Source organism: Ambystoma mexicanum, chromosome 11 (assembly GCF_040938575.1).
Source record: "Ambystoma mexicanum isolate Mex_15411 chromosome 11, UKY_AmexF1_1, whole genome shotgun sequence".
NCBI classification, from domain to species: Eukaryota; Metazoa; Chordata; class Amphibia; order Caudata; family Ambystomatidae; genus Ambystoma; species Ambystoma mexicanum.
Window position 1 is genome coordinate 474,830,880 of NC_090934.1, and position 27,681 is coordinate 474,858,560.

Below are 27,681 nucleotides of genomic sequence, written 5' to 3' on the forward strand. Positions count from 1 at the left end.
CATCATCAGTAGAGTAAAACTAACCTGTCTCATGGTGGTCTAAACCCAGCTCATGTCCCTAATAGTGGGTGAACAATCCAACGATTGGTGAATTCTGCTTCATCATGAAAGGAAGAACCAACACTGAAGGATCAAAAAGCGCCATTGCTATGAACGCTTGATCGCCACAAGCCAGTTATCCCTGTGGTAACTTTTCTCACAGCTCTTGCTTGAAACCCAAAAAGTTAAATGGATTGTGAGGCCCACTTTCACAGTTTGTATTCATACTGAAAATCAAGATCAAGCAAGTTTTTGCCCTTCTGTTCGGTGGTAAGTTGCTTGAAACAAGAGCTGAGGCTGGCCAAGCAGTCCAACCCTAGTCGGATCAATCCCATGGATTACAGGGAGGCACAGGCCACCCTGCGGTCTGCATGCAAGTCAGCCGAGGTCGTTTTGTCAGCCAGGCGCCGTGCGGCCCAGAAAGAAGTTAGGCTATTGGAAGAGCACCAAAGCATCTTTTCTTTTTTTTTTTTCCCCGATGGGGCCCGGCAGGGTGCCCCAACAGGTCAAGCTTTGCGGGGACATCGCGTGGGGCACAGCCCTTGGCCGGCTTGGGGCTGTGTTGTGGTTTAGCCCCAGAGTCCGGGTGGGGCAGCGAGAACCATGTGGAGTGCAGACAGGACCCATATACATGTTCTATAGTAATCCGGGAGAAGGTGACTAAGCTTCCTTGTAATCTGTGTACCCTACTTGACAGAGGGGAGGTCTGGGCAAATGTGTCCACCCTCCTCATAGATCCAACAGAAGACAAATTTCAAATTGGCACCCATCCGGACCCTCCAGAGCATGCCGGCCATCTGGTCCTGCCATTCATTCCTATGAGCCTGGACTGGAAGGACCCCCCCCGAAGCCCTGGCAAAATAATGGCAGGGCCCCAGGCCACGCAGTGAATTCGTCAAGGCAGGGGGATGTCAACACACGTGCAAAACAGGCGTCCAAGGGAGGCGGGGCACAACATCAGCCATCCTGGAGCTCTGGTCGAGTCGCGTTGGAGCTTTTCCCTACAGGGATGGATGGGGATCCCGCTGGGATGCCCGGGACTGATACTAGACAGAAGAACGATCAACCCACATGTGAGGCAGGTGCTCAAAGGATAGGGCAGCACTTTCTGCAATCCTGGAGCTCCAGCCAGGGCACGTTAGAGCTTTTCTTTCTGGGGAGGGAACAAGGGCCCCGCCTGTGCGCCCGGGACCTCCGCTGGGCAGGAGGGCAGTCAACCCACGCATGAGGCAAGTGCACAAGGGAGGGGGCACCACCCCAGGCCATCGTGAAGCTCTGGCCAGGGAGCATTAAGAGGCTTTTGCCTCCTGGGAAGGACAGGGTCCCTAACGGGGCGCAACAGGACCTACATTGGGCAGGGTGATCTGCCTGCAATTTAAGTTGCCCAGAGGCAGCACCCAGGAGATTGGCAGAGGAAAGGTAGACTTCTCGGAAGATCATCAAAGGCTTTGTGCTGGCCGGCAGGGCTCCACCCCTCACTCACCCTTCTGCCCCCACCCCCAAGCAGGTCGGCTCTGCTGGGACATTTGGTGGGGAAACGCCATTGGCCGTGTTGGTTGTGGAACAGGGGTTGCGACACGGGGCACGGATGGGACAGCGAGAACCAAGTGGCACGCAGACAGGACGAGACCGCATACCGTTGCTTACTCGCCAAGTGTCGATTCTAGCTAGTGAAGAGTCCAATTTTACTCCCTTTTACTACATTTAGCATGGTGAATATCCTCCTTAAAGACTCACACATGCTCTGAAGCAGGTGAGAATGCTTGCAATTTGAAGACTTGCGTCTATTAATACCACTTTTCGTAAGAAAGCGGGAGCCTAAAACATGCTTACATTTGCCAAAAACAAAAACACGACAGACGCGAGAAATGTGAAGATGAGCTTTCCTACACGCTAGGCAAAGAGCCTTCCTTACAGACATGCATAGTAAAATCGACAACCTTGTCTCGCACAAGCAAGAAACAGTTGTCTAAATATGCCAGTTTTCAGCACCTACTCAGCATTATAATACAGTAATATGCAAGGGGAGTACATCACATTTTCAATTCCCAGTGCCCTCCACAAACCCCCATCCCATCTTGTCTGGGTTGCTAGAACCATTCGGCTGTGCCCAGATGCTATGTGTGCAGTCTGTGTCAGGAGTCGGAACAGAGACCTGTAAAAACCCAACATATTCGGGGGAGGGGGGAGCGCAACAACAGAAATGGATGCAGCCTGAGAGCGCCCCGGCTCACACATCCTTCTAGAAATTCTTGCCTTCCCAACGTTCACAAAATCTTGCCAGCAGCAAGGTTATGACTGCATGTGCTGAGCTTGCTAAATACTGAACAATTAGGAGACCAACGGCCCCGGCTAACCATAGAAGTTGGAGGAGCGGCTCACAAGGGTTGGTGAAATTGGTGCCAACGGACCTCCTTGATCACTGCGCCGTGCTTGCTGACCTGCCTCCTACATAGGGCGGGCTCCACCCAGACCAGAAAGGGGCCGCGATCCCAGATGCTAGGATCGATTGAATCAATTTCTCCTGCATGGAGGCTACAGTCGGCGACCAACACTCCAGGTCCCTCCACCAATCACCTGCCCGGTATACACCCTCTGGGAGATCTGGTTGCAGACAGATGATTGATCACTTGGGTAGTCCTGAAAACTAGAAGTGAATGGAGCACAGTGACAATGTTTATGTACTTCCGTTTACGGGAAGTGCTTGGGTCTATCTGGCCTGACTACCCACAGGGTCAAGCAACCTCCCCACTGTTAAACTATGTTACTTCGCCTGCACCTTCAAGCGCCAAATCATTGGTCTACACTATATATAGGGGTAGCAAAAGTGCAAAGATCTCCTCAGAATACCACGTTTTGGTTCAGATGGAGACTGCATTGGGGAAGGCATTGACAGATGTCCATTGGAAAGGGATCTGCCAACGAACAAAATCTGCTTGCTTGAATAACAGTTTATTACTCCCCAGAAAAGTTACACAGATTTTATCTGGATAAAACATCCAAATGTAATAGATGCGCTCATGGCCAACTTCTTACATGCTGCGTGGTCCTGCCCTCGGATACAACCATTTTGGTCAGCGGTTGAGGCAGCTAAATTCACCATGCTATGCAACTCCTGGCAATATTCTCCAGAGTTCTGGATTTTGGCATCGGTGGATCCGGGTTCTAGAACTGAAAAAAGGCTAACAGGCATGGCATCTGTCGCCACCAGGACTTTAATAGCCAAATCTTGGGGGAAATGCAAAGCCCCAACAGTCCGAGAATGGGTGGCCTACATGACTGTGTTTAAAGAGGGAAACAATATGCAACAACCTTACCAACCCGTAGCAGGCCATTGGACTACTGGCATCCCTTTCCAAGTTATTTATCTACCATTGATGACAACCAGGTTGTTCTTTCACAAGATGTCTGCTGAAGGGGAAACACATCATAGATTCACCATTGGAGACATTGAAATGCTGTTCATACCTTGCATGCTAAACTGGATTTTAGAAAGTTTTAACCTAGCAGTACTATATTGCCATGTATTTTTGTGTGGGGTGGGTGGGCATTGGTGTGGGTTGGGTATGTGGTTTGTATGCCTTGTAACTTGAAAAATATTTTTTTTTAAACAACATTCTCACCGATGGTTGGGTATTTAACAGGTCTCAGCAGCCTATACTACATCCTTGCGGGTTTTGGACCTCTAATTCGGCACTGCTGTTTATCTCCAGACGCCGGCCATCCTCAGTCTTTGGGGGCTCGGTGTGCAGACCATCTTCCAATGTACCACCACTAGGACTGCCTAAGTTTGATATATTGGAGTACTCTCTGGAATCTACCTCTGGTCATCGAAACTGATCTGGAATTCCTCTGGTGGGCTCCTCCATCCTCGCCAGCTGTTTCTGCAGTCCACTGAAAATCTGGCTGGTAATACATACCTGTGTTTTGACTAACTGGAGCTGTCCTATTGACTGTCCAATTCATTTCTATGGACAAACGTTAAACTTTCGTTATTAACCTGTAAATCTATAATCAAGATTTGTTCTTATTGGGTTTTTCATATGCATGTTTGGGTAATGAATTGACACTTCCTAAGCCCTTATAACTTATCTAAAAGTATACTGACCTGCATATTTGTTTTGCTTATTCAGTTTAAATGTATTTTGCGTCTTTTATATACTCAATGTTACATATAATTTTGCCTTTGTTTAGTACTTACTTCTAAATCTGTATTCTTTTATTTTTTACTTCAATTAAAGAGTATAATTTCATTAATTGTGTGGACAATCCTTTGTGCGTTTTTATGATGCCAAATTGTACTTTATTGCCACCTCAATTAAGCTAAGCCCCTGCTGAACAGTACAGGTTGGCTTTTCACAGCCCTCATGAGTGGAAACTCAGGAAAAGGTTGAATAAATGGACAGGTAAAAATACAAAATCATAAGGGCCTCTTAGAAGATTTTCGATGTTACACTGCCCTCTTAGCAAGAGCTAAAAGTGCAGCTTAGGTTTTCTGAAATATTTGTGACATCTCGCACAACAAACAAAATATTAAAAAGTCGAGCCATTGCACATGTGCAAACAATACGGCTTAAGAAGTTTTTGAATTTTTTTACTGAATTACAACAACAAAAAGTCCCTTGATGGATGTCCAGATCAACGTTTAAATGGTTGGAAAACAATGTGTTCAACACTGTAACAGATTAAGGTAACATTTGAGTTTTGGGATGAATACATTTTTTTTTTAAAGTGTATGTTTCAAGAATTAAGCAAAACTGTGTTCCTTATATTACGTGTGAGCCGATGGGCAGAGGACCAATACTAGGGGAACTGCAGACCCAAACAAAGCTACGGGGAATAAGGGGAAAGAAAATCGAGATAGAACTCAGGAAGACCGCACCAGAGGGATCCAGATAAATGTCTGAGACTGTAACTGATTACACAAATACCACAAGGTACCCAAAGAAACCCATGCCCTTACCCTGGTGTCCTCTCGGATAAGTTGACGTCAGCAGAGAGCGGACTAAAAACAGGAATGCTGACATCGTAGCCTGGGCGATAGGTCCATGTGGAGAAGCCTCCTCCAGCCAGCAGCGCCCTGTTGAATGAAAAGGAAAAGTTACAGTCCATGAAATCATGAATAGGCCCCTGCACTCTGCGACAAGAACATGGCAAATACACCAGGTTAACAGACATGAGACCGTGTTTAAAGACATATGTGAAAACATCATGGGATTGCTGCAGCACCTAAAATGGCCTTCAGCAGAACTAGAACCGCATATCCTATAGATCAACTGTATGCAGACTGAGGAATTCTCCTTATTCCATCAATGTTATATAATTTTTATCATAAGTGTGATTAATTTGATTTACATACATTTACTTGTGTGTTGTAGACAAATATAATTCATATATTATTTGAATGAAGATAGGAAACCACATTAATTTCAAAATAATTCACAGGCAGATTATTGAAGTTTATACAAAATTACCTAACGCATTTAAAAGATTCATAAGGATAATTGAACGCAAAGCAGAAAGTAGACGGTAGTGGTGGTGCACTGGTGATAATAGTGAAGGCACCACACCTAGACATGTCCCAAGAGAAATTCAAGATATGGTAACACACCCAGTCAGGGAATGAGACCAACAGATAAGTTGCAAGGATAAACTTTATATAATATAAAGAATGCCAGCAAAGAACTCTTCTGCCGAGAGCACTCTGCTAAAAATGACATGGGCAGCACATTATAAGAAACAAGTTTGTCTTGAAGGGCATCATCATCTACAGTAAGAAATCGCAGTGCGGATTGGAGGGGCCATACGGCACAGCCTGCTCAATAGGCGATGCCAGGCTCTAATTGGCCGCTGCTTCCCAGTCGCTTGGGTGGCATGTGGGTCAGCTGGGCTCATCTCCACAGGGAAGTTCAGGCCGAATGTGATACATGGCTGTCTACGCTAAACAACAGGAACTGAGAATACGAAAATAATGGCAAACAAAAAATTCTTGCATGAATGGGGGTCCTTACAGAAAATGGACTAATATATTGGCATTCCAACCTCTACATTCAGGGCTTCATTGATAACGGGGTCCCGCTCCCAGATGTCTCCCTCTTGGTTTTGATCTACTGTTTACTTTTCCCTGGTGCCTCATGATACAACCAAACATGTGTTGCTTTGGGGAGAATATACTGCTGCAGGGGATTAAGTCTATGGTGGTTGTTCTGGAATGGTCAGTGCAAGGGGGTCAGATGGGTATCAACATGAAAGAGTTGGGGGATGGTGGGGTCGGGACTGGTGGGCTCTGGCCCGGTAGGGTGGGGGTTGAGAGGGCACGGGCAGTTTAGTGGAGATGGAAGGGCACTTGTGCTGGAGCCGGCTTTGGTCTCACGCTCTGCGGAGAGCACCTTCCGTGGAAAGGATACTAAACATTTGCAACAATAAATGGCTGGACCTCCGTGGGAACAAGGCTTGCGCAGCGCTGGCAGGGGTTGGCGATGCCTTGGGTTCTCTGTGCGAGGTGCTGGCGATGGGAGAGCCGAGTTTGTCAGAGGAATGATATTTGGGCCTACTAGAAAGATGGCATCTGATCGGATACAAAATGGTGTCTCCGGGCAGGGGAATATGGAACAAGTTACTTACCTGTAACTGTTGTTCTCCAGCATGGGTCTGGCATGGATTCACATGCTCATGAATATTCCCCGTCGTCAGGCTGGGAATCCTCGGTAAAGAGAAAAATCAGTTTCAGTTTCGTTTCTGAACTGTCTTTCTCCTAATAACCAATCACATGTCTCTGGCTCATACTGCCCCCAGCCAATGACTGCCCTCTACCTAAGCCCCTCCTCAGGCAGCCATATTCAGATTTGGTAGCACGTAAAGTGGCAGTAGGACCAAGAGAAGAGCTGCAGAGGGGTAGGCGGGAGGGTTCGCATGTGAATCCATGCCAGACCCATGCTGGAGAACAACAGTTACAGTTAAGTAACTTGTGTCTTCTCCAGCATGGGGTCTGGCATGGATTCACATGATCATGAATAAAGAATACATAGCAGTACACACATGCACAACCACGGGAGGTGGCAAGGCTCAACATTAAGCATCTCAACATTAAGCATCTCTTACCTCCTCACTAGGCTCACCTTCAAGCGAACAGGTTGCGCACCACTGCTTGGCCGACTCTAGACTCCTCCCTGGAATCCCGGTCGACGCAGTAGAATCTGATGAAGGTGTGTGTCAACCTCCATGTAGCAGCCCCATAGATGTCCTGCAGGGGCACACCAGACAGGAACGCCGTAGTTGCAGAGATCGCTCTGGTCGAATGGGCTCTCAACAGCCAAGCAACGGTCTGTTTGCCAACCGATGACAATGGGCGATGCAGCCGGAGAGCCACCTGCAGACAGAAGCCTTGGAGAGGGCCTTCCCTTGGTTCACAGGGCCAAAGTTCACAAACAGCTGTGATGTCTTCCGAAAACTGTTTGTGCCATCCACGTAGAACTTCAGCGCTCTAGCCACATCCAGCAAGTGCAAAGTCCTCTCAGCCGGCAACGAAAGCGATGGGAAGAAACAGGCAACACCAAGGCCTCGTTGAGATGGAAGTCTGACGGCACCTTGGGCATAAAGGAGGGGTGCGTCCTTAGCACGACCCTTGTCTCGTGGAATGCCAAGTACGGAGGCTTACAGGAGAGGGCCTGGATCTCTCCCACTCATTGTGTGGAGGTGATGGCCACAAGAAACGTTGTCTTCCACGATAGGAATTTCAGAGGTGCCGAATGCAAACGCTCAAACGGAGGACCCATGAGCCTAGTCAGCACCACATTGAGCTCCCACGCTGGGGCCGGAGCATTCACCGGCGGGAACGAGAGCAAAAGTCCTTTCATTAACTCCTTAACCAGGCGATGAGACCACAGCGACGATCACCCCGGAGCTCTGGTATAGCGGGAGATAGCCGCCAGATGAATTTTGATGGAGGCGTGTGCCAGCCCCGCCTTCGTCAGTGACAGCAAGTACGGCAGCACTTGAGGGGCCGTAATCCTTAGAGGGTTTAACTTCTGTGCATGGCACCAGACAGAGAACCTCTTCCATTTATGTCCATAGCACCTAAGAGTCGAAGAAGCCCTGGCCTTGGCAAGTACCTCCTTGCAGTCTGCCGTGATCTTGTATCCTCCAAACTCTAGCGCTGCAGGAGCCAGGTCTGCAGGTTCAGCGACCCCGGGTCATGGTGCAGAATCGAGCCTCCTTCCCTCGCGCAGAAGATCTGCATACGCCGGAAGCCTGACTGGAGAGGACGTTGACATGTCCAGAAGGTCCGGGTACCATATCTGCCTCGGCCACGCCGGTGCGACGGGGATCATCCTGAATCGGGACCGTCTGCGTTGACTGATAAGTCGCAGAAGCAACGGGGGAACGCATATAGAAACAGGCTGTCCCAGGGGAATGAGAACGCATCCCCCCATGCTCCCCGGCTGGGAAAACCTGCTGGCGAACCTCCGGCACTTGGTGTTCGTCGCTGTCGCCAACAGATTGATCTGGGGATTGCCCCATCGTCGAAAAAGTAGGTCCACCTGATCCTGCCGAAATTCCCACTTGTGGCAAGAGCGCAGCTCCCTGCTGAGTGAGTCGGCAACAGTGTTCTTCACTCCTGCTAGATGAAAGGGTACCAGAAACATCCTCTGGGCGACGGCCCAGTGCCATAGGTCCTGCGCTTCCTTGGAGAGAGCCGGGGATCTGGTGCCCCCCTGCTTTCGAATGTAGAACATCGTGGTGGTGTTGTCGGTGAAGACCCGCACCACCTTGCCCTTGAGGGACGGAAGCAATGACTTGAGGGCTCAAAACAAGGCTTGGAGCTCCAGAATGTTGATGTGCAAAGATCTCTCCACTGGGAGCCACAGGCCTCTTGCGTGGAGATTTCCCGTATGTGCGCCCCATCCCTCCAAGGAGGCGCCCGTCGTCACCGTCACCTGATGCGCTGGGTTTTGAAAGTCCATGCCTGCCGCGAGATGCGCACGGACACCCCACCACCAAATCACTCGACGAAATGTCTCATTGAGGGCAATCTTGTCCTCTAAGCTTCCCGCCACTTGCATCCAACGGGCGTCGAGGAACTCCTGCAGCGGATGCATCCGCAGCATGCAGTGTCGCATGCGGTGGATGCATGACAACATCATGCCGAGCAGGGAATTGATCAACCTCACCCTAGCAACTTCCATAGTCAACAGCCGTTGTACCTTGCCCAGGATGGCTTTTATCCTGTCCTCTGACGGTGAAGCCAGGCGCGCCACCGTGTTGAGTCTGGCTCCCAGGAACCAAGAATCCTGCGATGGCTCCAAGCAGGACTTTGCATAGTTTATCGAGAACCCAAGTTCCGTGAGCAGGCGGACAGTCCTTGCTGTGTGCTCGACGGCGAGTTCCCTTGACTTTGCTTGGATGAGCCAATCATCCAGGTAGGGGTAGACGTGGATCCCCTGTAGGCGCAGCCGCGCCGCCAACGGTGCCAAGCACTTGGTGAAGACCACTGGGGCCGACTTCAAACCGAAGGGAAGGGCCTTGAATTGGTAGTGCCGCCCTTGAACCACAAAGTGCAGAAACTTTTGATGCCCCTAGTGAATGGGGATGTGGAAGTAAGCATCTAAGTCTCCTTCCTCCAGCTGTCCCAGCACATGCTGAAGGGTGACCATCTGGAACTCCTGTGATTTTATATATTTGTTGAAGCGGCGGAGATCTAGAATGGGCCGCCAACCGCTGGTCTTCTTTCGGACGAGGAAGTACTGCAAATAAACTCCGGAGCCCCAGAGCCTCTTCGGGAAGAGCTCTATTGTGCCCTTTTTCAGCATTGATCGTACCTCAAGAAGTAGTTGTGGAATATGGTTTTCTTTCCTGGCCACAGGTTGACAATGGGGACACCTCCTTTGGAACTCCAGGGTGTGTCCGTGGGCCAGGGCATCCAGCACCCAACGGTCGGTGGAGATGGCCTTCCACATGCCGATGAAGTTCGCCAGCCGGCCTCCCACCGGGGTGCTCGGTTGGGGGCCCGACATAATGGCTGGTTCAGTCCTGTTTCGCTGAGGCCATGCCACCTTGGGTCCCTTGGTGACGACGGTTTCCTCCGGTCTTGCTGTGGCCTCTGCAGGCTTCCTGGAACCAAGAACGGGCCGCTTGACGGTACGAAGAAGAGCCGCCACCGAATCCTTGGAGGCACCCTGTGATTTGCCTGCAGGGGACCGAAAGGACGGCCTAAGGCACGGGCCATCTCAGTGTCTGCCTTGATGGCCTGCAGTGACTCGTCCAGTGCCTTGCCGAACAAGTTGTCTCCGCCGAAGGGCATGTCCAGTACCCTCGCCTGGACGTCCTGACTCAAGTTGGTGGTCTTGAGCCAACCACGCCGGCAAAGGCAAACGCTGTTGCCCATCTGGCGGAAACCAGTTTCGGCGATGTCCGTGGCCACCATGATGGCATGGTCCGAAGCCACCTCGCCTTCTTGTAGTATCTCGAGGGCCCCCGCCTTCTTGTCATCTTGGAGGAAGTCCATGAGAGGGGCGATTTAAAACCACAGCTCCCTATCGTAGCGGGCAACAATAGCGAGAGCGTTGGCCGCCTAAATGGTCATCGCTGCTGACTAGATGACTCATCGTCCCATGGCGTCCAGTTTCTTCCCCTTGCCATCCGGTGGGGAAGTGGAAGTCGATGCCGCCGACCCTGCGGATTTCTTCCTGGCTGCCGTGGAGACCACCGAGTCTGGGGACGGCTGCGCACTGAGGCACATTGGTGCAGAGTCTGGAGCCCGGTATTTCTTCTTGTACCGGTCTCTATTCGCTGGGGTCGAGGATGGTTTCTCCAACTGCGGGACCGAGAGTACGGTCTTCCTCTTGGCCTCTCGTCGCTGATAAAGGAATCCCTCCTTTCCTCGGGTATGAGCTGAAACGGAAGGATATGATCTCATCGGGGGTAGAAGCCCTGGGTACCGGCAACGGGAGATTCATTCCGTCGTCGTTGCCATCGTCCGTACCCGTCGTCGCTGTATCCTGCTCAGTCTCGTCCCTCGGTGGAGGGAAAGGAGGGAGAGGTGGTACGGTGGAGGAGGATGGACTCGTCTCCTCTTAGTTGGTGGATCCTCCAAAGGTCCAGGCGCCAGATCGCCTGTAGGCGTGGGCAGCCTTGTCCGTATCTCCGTGCACAGGATGTGTAGAGCTTGTAGGATGTCCTCCAATCTCTCCGTCAGTGGTAGAGGCGGTTTCGATGGGAGTGTCGGGGGCGGTGTGGGGTCCAGTTCCTCGTCGCCCTGCCGTTCCTCGTCGCTCCCCCCATCCACGTCATTGGGGTCCTTTCCGTAGGACTTGGCCTCTGTGTTGGGGAGAATTCTCCAGAATGGCAATTTGCCTTACCTACTGAGTCCCTCAGCAGCTTTGCTGTATTTCTAGGATTTATTTTTTTCACCTGGTAAGCGTGAGACTTTTTTCCCCACTCTTACATGTGTTTTGCTGTGTGTGTTTAGCATTCTTGTGTTCATAAACTGTGGAGCCTCACCTACTCCACAGGCATCTTTTTACTGCGTGTTACACAGCACCTTCAGTGCAGTGACACAGGGTTGTCTTTTAGACTTCCCAACTCAGACTCCATTTTCTGGGACCGACTACTGTCTCCCAGAACATGTAAAGTTGCCATTGACTTCATTAGTCTTTTTAAAATCCACAGACCCAGTACAAACCATCTTACACGGAGTACTGGAAAGGGTTAATACTTATCCCTTTTTATCTGTTTCTCTTGGAGTATTGTTTTGCTCGCTTTTCATTAAGACTTGGCTGGTGGCAGTGGTAACTACCCTATTTTTCCTACTGTGGTTATCTTAAATAACCCTGGTATTGTTTTAGGCTATCTTGGTAGCCTCGAACTTAAACCCGCTAGACCACATATGTTTTTATACGGTTCCGGCTGGGTTTATTCGCCATTTCTTTTTGAAAATGTCTTTCTCGTGTTTTACTCCGCGTGCCAAACCAGGTTTGGTTCCTTTGTTCACTGTCTTTTCGCTGGCTTCTCCACAGAAGCCCTCCTTAGGCGGCTGAAAGTCTGGGTAGGCAGGATGTGAGGGAGGGGTTTTGACCCCTGCCATGGTTTCCCTTGGTAACCCAAGTTGCACTTCTGTTTGATTGGCTGGGTGACTGTCCTGCCAGGACAGCCACCCTGCTGTGTGATTGACAGCCAGGCTGTTTGAATGGGGGAAAACTGCATAAAAAGCAGGTCTCTGGGATTGGAAAGGCAGAGTCGCCACTGGAATGAAAGAACCGACGAGGAGCTGATGGAATAGGACCCCTACCATGGCTGAACCACCCGGTGAGGCCCTGCTGCAGGTCTGAATCTTCAAACTCCAACGACAGAGGAGATCCTCTAGGAATCTTCATCCCCTGAGCTGGTGGGACTAACCAGTTCACCCAAACTGCAAGCCAGGACTCCCTCCTCTGGTCGAATGTACTGTACAGAGCTACAGTGAACCAGATAGCCAGGAACGTCGGACCCAGCTTCGGTTTTAAGGAGCGCACTTTTTATTTGTTGCTTTGCTCTGCTGCTGCTTTCTTCCCTGGGCAGTGCAGGACCCTCCAGTCTTCCTATTTCATGTCAGTCCGACAGTCGCTTCAGGAACCGTGAGCCTGCAGGAACGCCTACAGCTTCTCCATTTAAAGGTACTGTGCAAATCCGGTTGTTCGTTTCGTTCAGCCGCGGTGAAAGTGTGTGAAATCTTTCTCCAATCCGAGGGCTTGTCCTTCTCTATTCTTTGAACTAACTTTTCTGCCGACCAACTTCGTCCGGCACTCTTGGCAAAGACTTAACCGCGAACTACCCTGAACTGTGTGATCTTGAGCAAAAGTCTTTTGTCCTATTGACTTTGGCCCTAAGCCTTTTTGATTTGATTCCATCACTGTAGTTCCTCTTTCCAGATTGCCTTGCTTACTTACCTGTTGGTGCTGCTCAATTTCTGCCTAACTTTTTCTTTCCCTCCCTTTTAAATTACTAGAGTGCCATTTTGCTGCCACTTCATTTTGTGAGCTTAACTGGTCTGGAAACTATTGGGAGTGGTCTGGTGTATTAAGAGTGTGATTTATTAACTGCTTTACTTTAGTGAGATGTTATACAACTGATGTGTAAATAAATGTATATTCTTTTACTCAGAAACCTTGAGTCAGTGTTTGTTTGAATCATAGTAATTGCTGTCCTTTGTTTAACTATTGATACTGCTCACTTGCTCTTGAGATAAGTCTGGCTGCTCAGCCATCGCTACCACTTTTACTGTGTAGTACAGGCTTGTACCAAAGGTGAATTTGTACTGTCACTTGTCTTAATTGTGTGTGGTGTTCCCAAAGGGTACTGCATATAATTCTGCCTAACACTCAGCAAACTTCTTGTCCAGCACCGCTATCAGGCCTGAAAACACCTCCTCACAAGAGATCTCTGAGTCTAGCTGCAACACTGCGCCCCCCCCTTCTTCTCGGCCAGGGGCGACGGTCTCGGGGAGATGAGCGGCATCTTCACAGGAGTCTTTTCAATGGGCACGAATGAAGATTCCTTCTGGGCGGGCAGGGAAACTCTCGTTTTGGTGGATGCCTCCTGGGAATCTGTATCTGATGCCTTCACCAGGGATGCCACCACTCCCTCAATAGACGATTTGGCCTGGTGAACCTGGGCCTTCATGACCTTAGGCGCGTCTGAGGCCTTAACCGTGGGGGCAGGGTCAGCACCTCGCTCCCCCTGGCTTTCTCCGTCAGAGACGATTGGGCCTTCTCCCGAAGCTTACCCGGTTGCTCCAACTTCCTTTTCTTTGCTGAACCGGCGTGTTGGCTCGTGGTTGACGGCGTCTGCGAAGCTGCGCCCAGCCTGGCTGCAGAGGAGCCCATACCCACGGCACTCCCGGTGCCTGCGGACTGCGTAGCTTTGCCTTTTGTTGGGTCCCTGTCGCCGGAGCGCCCTCAAAAGGTTGTAGAAGATCGCTCAGATTTTCTCTTGGGAGAAGAAAGTTGGCGGGGCTCACCTGCCGCCGGGTTCTTTGTCTCCAGCCACTCAGCGAGCCGCTTGTGACAGTCCTTCAAGGTGCGGGAGGACATGTCCTTGTAGAACGCACAGGCCTCCTTCACGTGCGATTTGTCCGAACGTAGGCAGTAAAGGCACCGGGAGTGCCCATCCTCCTTGAAGACGTTGTGTAGTCCACATCCTGGGAAGATCCTGAACAGAGTCGTCGAGTCTCCTTTGTCTTCGGCCATGTCCATGCAGGCTAGGCCTCAAGTATCTTCTGGAATCCTCCAAGAAGTGAAGTTCGACAAAACTTTGCCCTTGAGGGGCGCAGAAGCTTCCGAAAACGGATCCCCGTTAATCAGATGATGAATTGGTGGATCTTGAGGCTCAATTGACCGATAAAAATAGAGAAAATTCTCTGAAAAAACACAATATGCAGTATAAGCTCGAGAGCTATAGCACGAGGACTCCCAACACTTGATCAGTGATTGGTTATTAGGAAAAAGACAGTTCAGAAACAAAAGTGATTTTTTTTCTTTACCGAGGATTCCCAGCCTGACAACAGGGAATATCCATGAGCATGTGAATCCATGCAAGACCCCATCCTGGAGAAACTATATTATTCATGTAATTGCTGGTGTTGTTTGGTGCGGATGAGAGTCGCGGGGTAGGGGCATCTCCCCCCTTAGCCCATACGTAGCTTATTTGCCCCGATTGGATGAGGGTGGTTGGTTAGGACCATCTCCTTCCCAAAATTCCCTCCTTTCATTACTCCTGAAGTAACAAATACCGTCCCCCCCAGTACGCCTGTATACCTCAGCCCTTCTTACTGCTTTGTCCCATGCTGGGTACCTTTTATGGGCATCTATGCTCTACACTTATTTCTTAAACTCTCCCAAAGTCGTGCATATTTTTCAGGAGTACATGTCATGTAAATACATCCCCATCTAGGTCAAACCACACCAATTTGCAAGATCCTGGGCCTGTTTGATAGTGGTATAATGTTAATTGTCTACCTCATCCCCAGTGTGGTATACTGCCACCTTCTGGTATTTGGTCTCATCACTTTCCCCTGTTTTTATCTGGGCTTCCAGAGTATTATGAGGCACCTTATTATTAATATTTCTATTACCAAACATCACCATCATCATCATCGCACAGTTAGGAAATGCTTTTGCGCAGCAATGGGGCATAACTGGCACACACAGAAGATCAGCAGGAAGAACACAATGATTGGTATCAGCATCTTCATGATCGTTCCAAGCCACGAAGGTACCCAGCTGAACGCCATATTGAACCAGGCATTTTATTGCACTCCTCTTGTTATTTTTACACCAAGTACATGCATTGCTGCGATCACGTGTGATAATATCCCATTCTCAGCATCTGAAGAAGGTACGAATGTGCAACATGAACTCCCAATTTTTTTGCAAACACCACTTTCCATCGCAGTGAGGAGGTCTAGCACATAACTATTCCGCATCATCATGAGCCGAAGTGCTCTTAGTTCTACTTTGATGAAGTTGAATCCCTCCTAAGTGTCATTTGCCAACTGGATCAGCTCCCACTGCACAATCTGAAACCACTTGGTGTTTGCTCGAGCTTGGATGCTGGGCACGAGCGATGCAAAAAATGTCTCTGCTGACTTGAAAAGTTTGTATTCGTCAGGGATCTGTGCAAGGAGGTCAGATGATTCTTGAGACATGTAGTTTGATGCACGCTTCCTTCAGGACAGATCTCGTTGCTCATCTTCAGACAGTATGCGAAATATGGGGGGTGATGCTTCTGTTGGCAGAGGTGCCACTTGCTGCCCTGTTGGCACCACTCCCCCCTTTATATGCTCTTCAGGTATCACCAGCAGTGCGGAATGCAGCGTTGCTAAAGCACAATAGCCCATACATGATGATGGCAGGTGCAAGTATGCCCGTTTGCCGCACACCCAGTAATAGTCCATTAATGCAGCAGTGCCCTTTCGAATATCAGGAATGATGAGGGTTCGGTTGCAACGTGTGCTCGAACCCATGGACACGAAGTTAGTAATTCTCTTCTTACTGGACCTTGATCGGTTTTTCAAGAGCTGTGACCCATATCAGTTTTGTGATATGCTATGTCCATATTTGTGCACGTCTTTTCCATCCATTCTAGTCTTTCATCTGACAGGCCACGCAGTCTTTCAGCTTTGCACATGAAGGGTGAATCTTCCCATTTGTTTTCTGCAAAGGTTGTTCCGTCTGTAGCCAGGAATGGTTCTTTAAAGCATTTTGTGCCTTTAGATCCCTTTTTCCAAATCTTCTCATCTGGCGAAAGGAGTTTAATTTTTACTGTGCGTTCCTGAAAGGTGCTCTTTATCCTACATAGTGTGAGGTGGATGAGACATTGTGCCTCTACTAATGGGGCTTCTTGAGACACTAAAACCTTGGGCGTCTCGGACGCATGCGGTATTAAAGAACACACATAGCAACTGCCATTGGTCTTTCTGCTTCTTGAGGCACTCATATCCGAGTACCACTTGTTAGACTGCCCAGGATGACGGAGGCCCTCTACTTTGTCTAATCCCAAACCATGGAAGGTATTGTACTTGTACTGGCATGTTTGCCTGTTCCTCCTACTGTTACGCAAGAGAGATTGTTGTTTCCTATCGACCTTCTACACAGTCTATCAGTGGTGCATAGTGATCTCTATACATTCATGGGTTGCTGACGGTACATTGTAAAAATACCAGCATTTATGTTCACATCAGTGTCTGTATATACTTGCCGGTATACCATTGTGGCGGAGGAACTTAATATCATATTGGGAGCTGTAGTGGGGAACACATTATACATTTCATTAAGCGTTGAGGTAGACATTATGTTAGGTTGTGAGGTAGCCTGTGAAACTGTAACCGTGGTGGGGGGTGGCAGCGTGACAGTTAATGCAATTGATGTGCTTTCAGTTCCGTTGCCCATAAATAATACAATTTCTGGGGCCACTCCGGTCACATTCTCATGCAGACTTGTTAGATTTAAAGACATGTTGCTGCCTCCCCTCCACCTTCCCCTCTGCCCACCTTCTTTTACATGGGCCCCCCAGATAAAGGTAGCACCCCAATAAAACCCCAAAACAAACAATGTTAGTGTGAATAACATTGCAATGAAATGAAGACCACAGTCATCACTATACTCACGGGTTACACTTAACTTATTCTTACTGCTATCTAACTGAACATTGTTAACATTAAGTGGCGTGAACTTCAGCATTGTTGCACCTACGGAAAAGGATAAACACTAGACAGGCATTAATAAGGTTGCAGACGGGATTGAGAGGGAGAATGAAAGAGATTGAAAAAGAGAGGAAGAGAGAGCACTTTATTTTTCAAACTAATTTACATTTCAGACTATGTGTATCACTCTTATTATTTACATAGTTTTGTGCTCTCTCTTATCCTCAGTAACCCTTCAAGGTACTGCAGGGTTTGTTTCATTGTTATCCAGTATTTCAGGTGCTACATTAGCGTGTGCCTTTCTGACGTCTGAATGATGGATCCAGTACTGTAATCCCTTTACTTTTACAGCAAGGGGGGGGTACAGTAGATTACCTCATATGGTCCATGGAACCTTGGAGAGTTACATTTTCGCAAAAAGCTCTGTACATACACTAACTCTCCTGTCATCAAAGTTTGTGTTGGGCTGTCTTGTGCTGCTGTTGCTGCTGCTGTGTCGGTTTCATTGTCTGTAGTGAATGGTGGTGCTATTTGCTTAGCAATGCATCTCACTGCCCTGGTGAGCTGCGAAAGGTACTTTTGGAATTCTTCTCCTAATACAGTTGCTGTTCTGTGTGCATCAAACACCCTTCTTACTGGTGACAATGGTGTTTGCATGTGTCGACCAGTCACTATTTCATGTGGGGACAGGTGGTGGTCCTTGCTGGGCTGCGTGCGTAGTTGGAAGAGGGCGAAGGGCAGGCAGTATACCCAGTTATTTTTGTGTGACACAGTTTGGATAAGCTACTCTTAAGAAGGCTGTTTATTTTCTCGTCAATCCCGTTCACTTGAGGGTGGTAAATTGAGCACATTTTGTATTTTATTCCTAGCAGTGACGTCACTTCTTTGAACAGATCGTTGACAAAGTGAGTTCCGTTATCAGATCGTATGACATTGCATATCCCCCATCGGGGGAATACCTCTCTGACGAGGAACTTTACTGCACACTTTGGGTCTGGGTGGGCACAGGGACCTGCCTCCATCTATCACGAAAAGGGACACCACCACAATCAAATATCTGGCTCTGTTACAACTTTCTCCCATGTCTGCGTAATCAATGTGTAGCTCACAGAAGGGACGTACAGGGCGGGGCAGTGTACTTCTCAGAGTTCTTAGAGTCCTCCCTGAGTTACACTTGGCATGTTGTGCACTCGACCACCATTTTATTGAGATATTCCTGGAGATTTGGGATAAACCAATCTTCCTGGAGAACTGCCACTATGTGCTGTTTTGAAGTGTGGGCTGGGAAATCCAATTGCTTGAATGCCACATACAATAGTTCTATGGGCATCACTACTTTCCCTGTTGTATCCTGCCTCCATAGTAGATCAGTGGGTGACTGTGTGCACCCTTGTTTGGTCCATAACTCTTGCTCTTTTGGTGGGGCTTCCTTCTGTAACTATGATTTGTGCAATAGGTAATGAGTTGCCACCGTCTGCTTTTGGCTCTTCTGGTTTGCTTACTAATATGCATTCTGCGCTCATCGGTATGGGGATGAAGGGGCCCCTGAGGCACCCTCGAATGTGGAAACAAGGCACAGTCACCACACACGAACTGATACGCCAGACACGAGGTTGTATTCCCAAAAGCTAGGGTTTATTACAAAGTAAATAGTCTCAGCTGGCCAACTGGTCTCACGTCCCGCAACGTGTGTCTAACAGACCTCGTGAGATGCAAGAGAGCGAGACACAAACATCAGTTACATATATAGAAAACTAACATCTTGCAATCAGTAGTGTCACATCAAAAACCGCCCCTTGCACATCTCCTTTGAACTGAGCACAATGATTGATAATCGTGACGAGTATGACACCTCAAACATTTGTTTTAGCAACAGTTTTCAATTTTGTAAGGCTGCAGACATAAGTCTTTGTTCAAAAGAACAGAATGCTTCTGTTCTCACTAGCAAGCTGCATGTGGGGGGGGGGGGGAAGAGCCACATTCCAGGCCTTCCTATCTCCTAGTTTCTATTTGGGTCCTGGGAGTCAACTCGCTCTCCAGGACTCTACAGGGCTCGAGAAGGGGGGTCGCAAAGAACAACATAATTTAAGCAATTGAATGTTCGTTCCGAGTATTTTCACTGTGTTTTCTAGACACACTGGCACCTGTGGGCTGATTAGGATGCCTTGCTGCCCTCTTTCAAGGATAGCACTCGGGAGGAGACCGGGTATTTCTATCAGGGTTGCTACGTTATGTTTCAGCATATTTCCCTTGGCCTTGCATTGCACACTGGTAAAGTAGAATATCATGTCAGTGAGCATTTAGAACAGGAAGCAATAAGCAAACGTTAGAGAAAACAAGATGGCGATTTCTGTCACCTTAAAATGGCCACACTTTGGTCAAGCTTATGATTATGTATTACTAACACCAAGTGACCACAAAAGTGATGGGTGGAAGGTTTCGAATGAATCTAAACCACTGGCAATTACTCTGGGCCAACCTTCCACACCACCATTTTTTAGCCCGTATGCGCCATTGCAAAAGGGGACCAGCCATGTGCAAATCAGTCAGCAGCTGCCGCCACCAAAGGTAGCAGCCCAGCCCGAACTGCTAGGCCAGGTCCCCTCTGCACAGAAAACCAAGCAACCCCAGACATGTTTCGGCCTTGTTGGACCTCCTCAGTGAGGTGCAGCCTGGTTCCCTGTGGCGCAGCGAGCAAGGGACCCATGTCTGGGCATACGCTCTCTCACAAGGAGAAACAAACTGACCACAAAAGTGATGGGTGGAAGGTTTCAAATGAATCTAAACCACTGGCAATTGCTCTGGGCCAACCTTCCACACCACCGTTTTTTAGCCCGTCTGCGCCATGGCAAAAGGGGACCAGCCATGTGCAAATCAGTCAGCAGCTGCCGCCAGCGAAGGTAGCAGCCCAGCCCGAACTGCTAGGCCAGGTCCCTGTGGCGCAGCGAGCAAGGGAACCAGGTTGCACCTCACTGAGGAGATCCAACAAGGCCGAAACATGTCTGGGGTTGCTTGGTTTTCTGTGCAGAGGGGACCTGGCCTAACAGTTCGGGCTGGGCTGCTACCTTCGGTGGCAGCAGCTGCTGACTGATTTGCACATGGCTGGTCCCCTTTTGCAATGGCGCAGACGGGCTAAAAACGGTGGTGTGGAAGGTTGGCCCAGAGCAATTGCAAGTGGTCTAGATTCATTCGAAACCTTCCACCCATCACTTTTGTGGTCAGTTACTAAGAGCATGAGACGGTTGGTCTTCGGCCAACATGGTACATTTCCCCATGATCGAGGGGTGTCTGTTTTTCTGGATCGACAAACCCTCCTTTTGGCCATATGCCAAACGTCTCATCCGTACATTGCATCCTCTTCCAGCCACGTATCTGTTTGATTCTGATTCTGAATCAGGCTCTGAATCCTGCATATTTTTAGTTTCCTCCTCATTGTCACCTATGTCAATGGACATGAATTCTTTGACTGTCTTTGTCTCTTCTCTACCAAGGGTACTTGATCTACTAGTGCTCTTTTTCTCTATCATCTGTACACATCCTTCACTAATTTCTGTGCATATCACAGGTAGGCAGTGTATGCAACAACAACATGCCATGAATATCCCTAGTACTGCTATCAGAAGCGCAAATAGTTTCCATCCCCATGAATATAATAATTCCCAGAACCAGGAACTTCTATCCCAACCCCCGTCTTGGGTATGGAGTTCAGGACTTAATACATGTAATTTTCTTATTGCCTTGAAAATCGTGGGAGAGGAGTCGTTTACAAATACACAGCACGCTGATCCCACGATTTTGCAAACACCACCACGATCAACCAGGATTACATCAAGAGCCATTCTGTTTTGCAGTGTCATCAATCTAACCCCTGTCTCCTCTAACATCATGTTGTATAATATGTCTGTTGTTCCGTTTATTGTTTTTTCTAAGATTCTGGATAATCGTTGAATATTATAGGAGTTTATTGCTTGGGCCAAAAATGGTATAAATGATTTTGCTACATCTACTGCTATTAATCCGTCTTCATTACTTCTTCGTGGCCTAGGTCTAGATAGTTTGGCTATGTCTGTTGTTTCTAAGAAAAACACTCCTGGGAACAGTAGTCATAAATAGCATGTACCTCCCCAGTTTCTAGGTAACCAAGGATACGCTTTATCTCCACATATGAAATACACCGGGTCACCTACATACACTGGCTCTACTTCCCTATTAATAATCGCTGTATTTATACATCTAGTGAATATCCTTACAAAATAGGAGCCCTTCTTTTTTTAAACAAAAAGGAACAGAACGTGGGCTGTAGTTTACTGTATAAGGAGGGGGGTACTGCATCTTTATTTCCTTCTGATCTTATGCGAAATACGATCACAGATGACTTTTCTGGTGGAGACAGTCTATCTTGTGGCATTGGTTTGGGCGTAGCTTTTGGTGTTATCATCCGTGCTTTATGAAATATTGAGCAACCTATGGGTCTCATAATAATTTCTTCAAATTCATTCATGTTTGTGCTATCTAATTGACCCGTTTCACTTTTATTCCATTTTCCATAATACAATGTACTCAGAGATGCACTGCATGCAGAACTTAATGTCAGTGGCTGCACGTACCAACCTATTCCTTTGCCACCATGCTGTGGCAAATGAGCACACACCCAACAATTGTTCTTTTTCAAAATTGAATGTGTCATGTTCATAATTTGCAGTAATGTATTATTTCCATAACCCTCTCTATGTCTCTCTTCCATTGGGGACAGAGTAAGTAATTACATAAACAGGGCTTTCGATGGTGGAGATGTTCCTAATTGGTAAGAGAATTTCTAAAGGGTGCATCTCCTCTAAATACCACAGTACCAGTGCTGTTATTACTGGGGCCATTATGCTCATTATGCACATGATTATCGTCAAGGTCAGCATGCAATTCTTTCGGTAACTTGTTTTATGCAATCTTTCAGTTTCTATGTTTGATTCATTATCAGCATTGTCAACAATGGTGCTGCAGGGGGCAAAAGCTAGTTCTGGCATCTTCTCTCACGGTCCTTCTTCCTCACCGATTCTCATCATGGAAATCTTTCCTCGCGACACTCGTCCGAATGTCAATGAGTTCGATAAATGTCAACTGTCTATTCTGCCAGTTCTCAGCAGCCTGGATTGCTTACACGTTGGGCAAGATCTCTTATGCGTTAGTATACTGCTTAAAGAACTTCAGAGCAGTTATCAATTGCCTTCTGTACCATGTGCGCCCTGCTTGTCCACTCGGGTTCAGGACACATGGATTTGATGTTAGCACCGAGGAGTCTTGCTTTTGGGCTGTCTGACTTGCTCAACCCTCACGTTGCTCTCCTCTAGGCCTCCGGTTCCTACTTCATTCGAGAATAGAAAACAGAGGCAACAAAAGATTGATGAAACGAAGATTTGATCACTCCTTTTTCTGACTTCGTAGATTGTACCGCCTTGCTCCTGGTACCGTGTGATCAACGAATAGTGCGGGTGCACTTCCGGACTCAAGCTTGGAGTCAGCCTGGGGCGCAATGACAGATGATGATGGGCGCCCAGACGACGATGCAGGCTGTGGCGCAACAGAGGATGGTGGGCACCACAGAGGTATTCGCTTGGTGTCGGCCAGCAGTGATGCAGAATCTGCTGGACAACGTTGGGGCATTCTTTGCCCTTCCTCTTATGGCAATCTCATCAGGCTTTGTTTCAGAATCAGGCAGTTTCTGTGGCAAAGAACTGGCAATTGTTTCTTTCGTTTCTGGAACCGCTGTTTCTTTTCGGTCGCCTCAATCAGTCAGTTTTTCAGATGGTGACGGCACCTTTTTTGCATGGGTGGCGTGGATCCACGCTTTACGCCCATCCACACGAATGGCCGTCTGCATTGTCAGGAGTATCAAATAGGGACCACGCCACCTGGGTGCCAACAATGTTTTTCGTTCAAAATGTTTAAGCAGCACCCAGTCACCTGGCTCCAGTGCATGTCCCGGGCCAGTATATCTGATCGGTAGCGCCTCCTTCACCAGCTGATGAATCAAACGCAATTTTTGAATCAGAAGATTACAATAAATGCTGAGCACTGGGTATTCAACTTCGTTCAGTTTCTTCGGCTGAGGTGCACACCAAACATTCGCCGGTCTCCCCATGACTCTCTCATATGTGGAGAGCCCAGTTCTCGCCTGCACAGATGTTCGCATGCATAATAGTGCTATTGGTAACTACCCAAACTTAACTTGCTTCCTGCACATATCTTGCTAATCTTAGATTTCAGGATTCTGTTGTGGCGTTCAATAAGACTGGCCGACATCTGATGTCTCGAACAATGGAATCGCTTATCGATCTGGAGACCTTCACAAATCTGTAGTACTACTGCACCTACAAAATGCAGACCATTCTCTGACCATATGACACAGGGCAGGCCAAAACGGGAGAAATATTCCTTTAACATCACTTTCGCCGTGCTTATAGCAGTGCAGTGTTTCAATGGATATACTTCCACCCATTTGCTGAATGCACATATAAACACTAGGACATACTTCAAGTTTTGGCGTCCCTCCATTTCTATGAAATCAAAATGGATCACCTCAAATTGCATAGAGGGAGGGCCAAAACTGCCTGTTGGAGTCACCGTTCCCTTCCCCACATTGTGCTGTAGGCACGTGATACAATTCTGTACCAACCTCTCAGCATTATTTTTTATGAGTGGATTTTCCCAAACTGTGGCTAGATGTTGAATTATTTTCTTTGCACAGATATGAGTGGGGATGTGAGCCATAGTGACCATTGCATTTACATAGGCATTTGGCAACATCCAATTCCCGCTCTTCTTGTCCACCCAACAACCCTCCAGATCTAATTCTGCAGAGCCCTCAGCCCACCCTTGGATTTCATCAACAGTGGTTTACGCCTGCATCTCTTTGACAGCAGCAATTCCACTCTCTATCATGCAGGGCACCTCTTCAGACTGTACTGTAAACATCTTTGTACTCATATCATTGGCCGTTTGTTTTGCAATTCTGTCTGCAAACGGGTTTCCCTCTCCCACTTTACATGTTACCTTTTTGTGCGCCTCGCATTTCATTATTGCTAGGTGCTTTGGACACGTGAGTGCAGACAGCAATCGTACAATCAAAGGGCCATGTTGGATTCTAGCCCCATGTGATGTTAGGAAACCTCTCTCAGCCCAGAGTCGGCCAAAGTTATGAACCACGCCAAAGGCGTACTGACTGTCAGTATATATATATTCGCGCTCAGATTCTCAGCTATCTCACAAGCTCTGGTTAATGCTATTATTTCTGCCGCTTGTGCAGAGTTGTAAGGGATTCTTTTGCTCTCCACAATACTCTAACGTGGTGATGGCATATGCAGCAGTTGAAGTGCCGTCAGGTGATTTAAAGCAGGAACCGTCACAAAACAGTTCTCCATCTGGTTCTTCTAGTGGGGTATCACTTAAATCAATTCTCCCTTTTGTTTCTTCCTCAGTAACCATTAAACAATCATGGGGGGTGATTCATTTCCACCAAGGATTTCCCCGGGCATTGGCATTAGCTGGATTCAAAGCGCTACACCTCATAATTTGGATGTGGGGTGCAAACAACACAATCTCATATCTAGTCAATCTAGCAGAGGTGAGGTGTTGTGTCTGTGTTCAATTGAGTAGAACGTCTATGGCATGTGGCACCATCAAAATTAAGGAGTGCCCCAATACCATCCCTTCTTTTTGTTTCACTGACGCAGCAGCTCGCAAACATCGTGGTAGTGCGAGAGCTACAGGGTCCAGCGCAGAAGAAAAATAGCTGCATGGCCTATTTCTTCCACCTTGTTCCTGTGTTAGAACTGCCAACACGCAGCCATCATTCTCATGCACAAACAATTTTAAAATCTTTTCAATATTTGGTGTCCCCAAAACTCGAGCAGAACACAACGCAGTTTTCAGTAAGCCAAATGCTCTCTGACATTCTTCATTCCGCTGCAAGGGCATCGCAACATCTTTGTCAACTCCACCATCGGCTTCACAATTAAGGCAAAATTCACTATCCATTGCCAACAATAAGAAGCCATGCCTATTATAGCTCTGACTCTTTTTTGTGTTTTTGGAATAGGCATACCAGAAATGCTCTCTATTCTCTCCAGCGTTAGTCTTCTCCCTTCTTTCGAAAGTAAGTAACCCAAATAAGCCACTTCTTTTCGACAATACTGAAACTTTAAGCTGTCTTTGTGGCCATGTGCTGCTAAGTGTGTTAATAGTAAAATGGTACTCTCTTTACAAATCTCCTCTGTGTCTGCTGCGATCAACAGATCGTCTACATATTGTAGCAATACACAACCTGCTGGTAGCTCTAGCATATCTAGTTATTCTTTTAATGCTCTGTTATAGACCAGGCATAAAATAACTGGTATCGCATCGCAATTCACTAGACAAGAATGATGAATTGCTTTTCATTTTAGAAATCATGTCACACTAATTGCGATGTAATTATAGAGAAGATGAGCATGTTTATTATTCTTTGTACCAAGCTCCAGGACAGAACAGGGCCTATATACAAAGGAAAGCAGAGATCCAGGCTGCAGGCTGACCCCAAAGTTCACTTTTAATGAGCACTTTGGCAGATGGAAACTGAAGATCAGGGTGACTGTGTGGAAACATGTTTGTCTTCCACTGTACATATTTTTGGGAGCCAGGATGGTACTAAACAAGTTAGCCCTTTCTCTCTGATCTGTCATTGCTTCCACCACTGAACCCCAGCATTTTTCGATTTCATAATATTTTTGCTCACTTTTGCACTCTTTATTGATGGCCTACCCCTTGTTATTCCTCACTTTTCTCTCATGTATCCACCGACCCTATAACTTTCCCTCTTGCCCATCTCTTCTGAGAGGCTCCTTTTTCATCTATTTCTTTCTCACACATCATGCTTCCTAAATCAATTAGTGTGCACATGTGCATTTCTGGTGTGCGTGCATGTGAAAGGCTGCAGTTTGTGTGCCTGAAAAGCCATTCTGCATATGAAAAGCTAGGTGTGCACATGTAAGGCTGAGGACTGTGCATGTGAAAGTCTGCATTGCTCATGCAAAGCTGCATTGCCATGGTATGTGTTGCTGTGGGTATTGTACATGTTACCAGATTTAGACACCATCTTAATTCAATGACCGCACCAAAAGCTAAGATTAAGGTTAACTCTTCTGTTACCAGGTTCTATAGTTCGAACCAAGCATGTAAAGTGTATGCTAGTCTTTTTGAATTAATGCATTGACATGTGATGGAAACTTGATATGGCATTCAACTTTCATGACAAATGTGAACTTTGCTTTCCATTGAAAGTTGCCAGGTTTATATTTTGCGTGGTTGTGTAATACATGAATCCTCCCCTAATTTGCATATGTATTGACATCAATGGAAGCGATGCCACAAAAAATTAGCTCAGATGTTGCCTTAGATACTCAATGTGATGATGGTAAGATACATTAAAACGTTTTAATAACTAAGCCAAGAGACAAATAACTTTGCTTTGCAGATTAACAAGTGGCATTATCATTATTATATATGAAGCAGTACCTTGAATGAGCTTTTTAGTGTAGCATACACATGTCTACTGAATGGATTGAGGGAACTTCTAATTCTGGCAGATAACATACAGTGAGAGCAAATGATTTGCCAAGGATCATACACTTTAGTTGATTTTGAAGCCGGGATTTGAGACCAGTCTGCAACATAAGGCCATCTTTCCAGCTTTACTTGGTAGAAATAGTATCTTGGTTTTAAAGAACACTTTGTTTTGTAGAGATGTTTTGAAACTTACAAAAGATCATCATCCAAGCTGAAAAATACATAAATCCATGCTGAGAACAAACACTATGGTTGTAGCTTTATTTACTAATTCTTGAATGGAAAACTACAAGAACGCAAAGTAATGTGAAGCTAAGAAACATCCTATGAGTGTGGGAAATGTACGTTTAAGACTTAGACACACATAAAAGGTATTGTATGATAAGGTCACCTTCTTGTAGTCATTGTTTGACAGAATCATGCTTGCTACTGCATATCATGTGAAGAGAAAGTGAACACTTGTCAGAAACAATGGTTCATCAATGAACCACCACTAACAAGGAGTGTGCCATTTAAAGGCTCTGCCGATATATAAGTGTATGTTGACTATTTGCGAGACACTAGTGGGAAGCCCTGTTGAATTTGCAAGGGTAGCAGTGTCCGGACATTTGTCCAACTAAAGGCATACTCAGTATAGCACCAGTGACGAAGCAAGCCTGCAAGGTCCTTAGGACCTCTGCTGCTGTACATGGGAAACATGTCTTGCATTGGCCCTGATCTTATTGAAAGTAAGGATATACAAATTTTCTAATCATATACGTTGAAATGCTAATCAAAATATTTTTATTTAGCAGACTCGACTAATCAATTTTGCAAGACTAATTTATGCCTTGATAGATGCTAGGGCTTTCTGTATAGCCTTGAGGAAT

The 27,681-nt window shown here is 47.3% G+C and overlaps 1 protein-coding gene across 2 annotated transcripts in view; it reads right to left on the reverse strand.

The window, feature by feature from the left end:
* EXT2 (exostosin glycosyltransferase 2) overlaps positions 1–27,681 on the reverse strand; it is a 1,411,400-nt gene that overhangs the window by 1,170,254 nt on the left and 213,465 nt on the right. For both annotated transcript variants that reach the window (XM_069623317.1, XM_069623316.1), the window contains exon 4: positions 5,003–5,119. In XM_069623317.1, the coding sequence (XP_069479418.1) occupies positions 5,003–5,119 (117 nt within the window). The remainder of the gene's footprint in view (positions 1–5,002; positions 5,120–27,681) is intronic.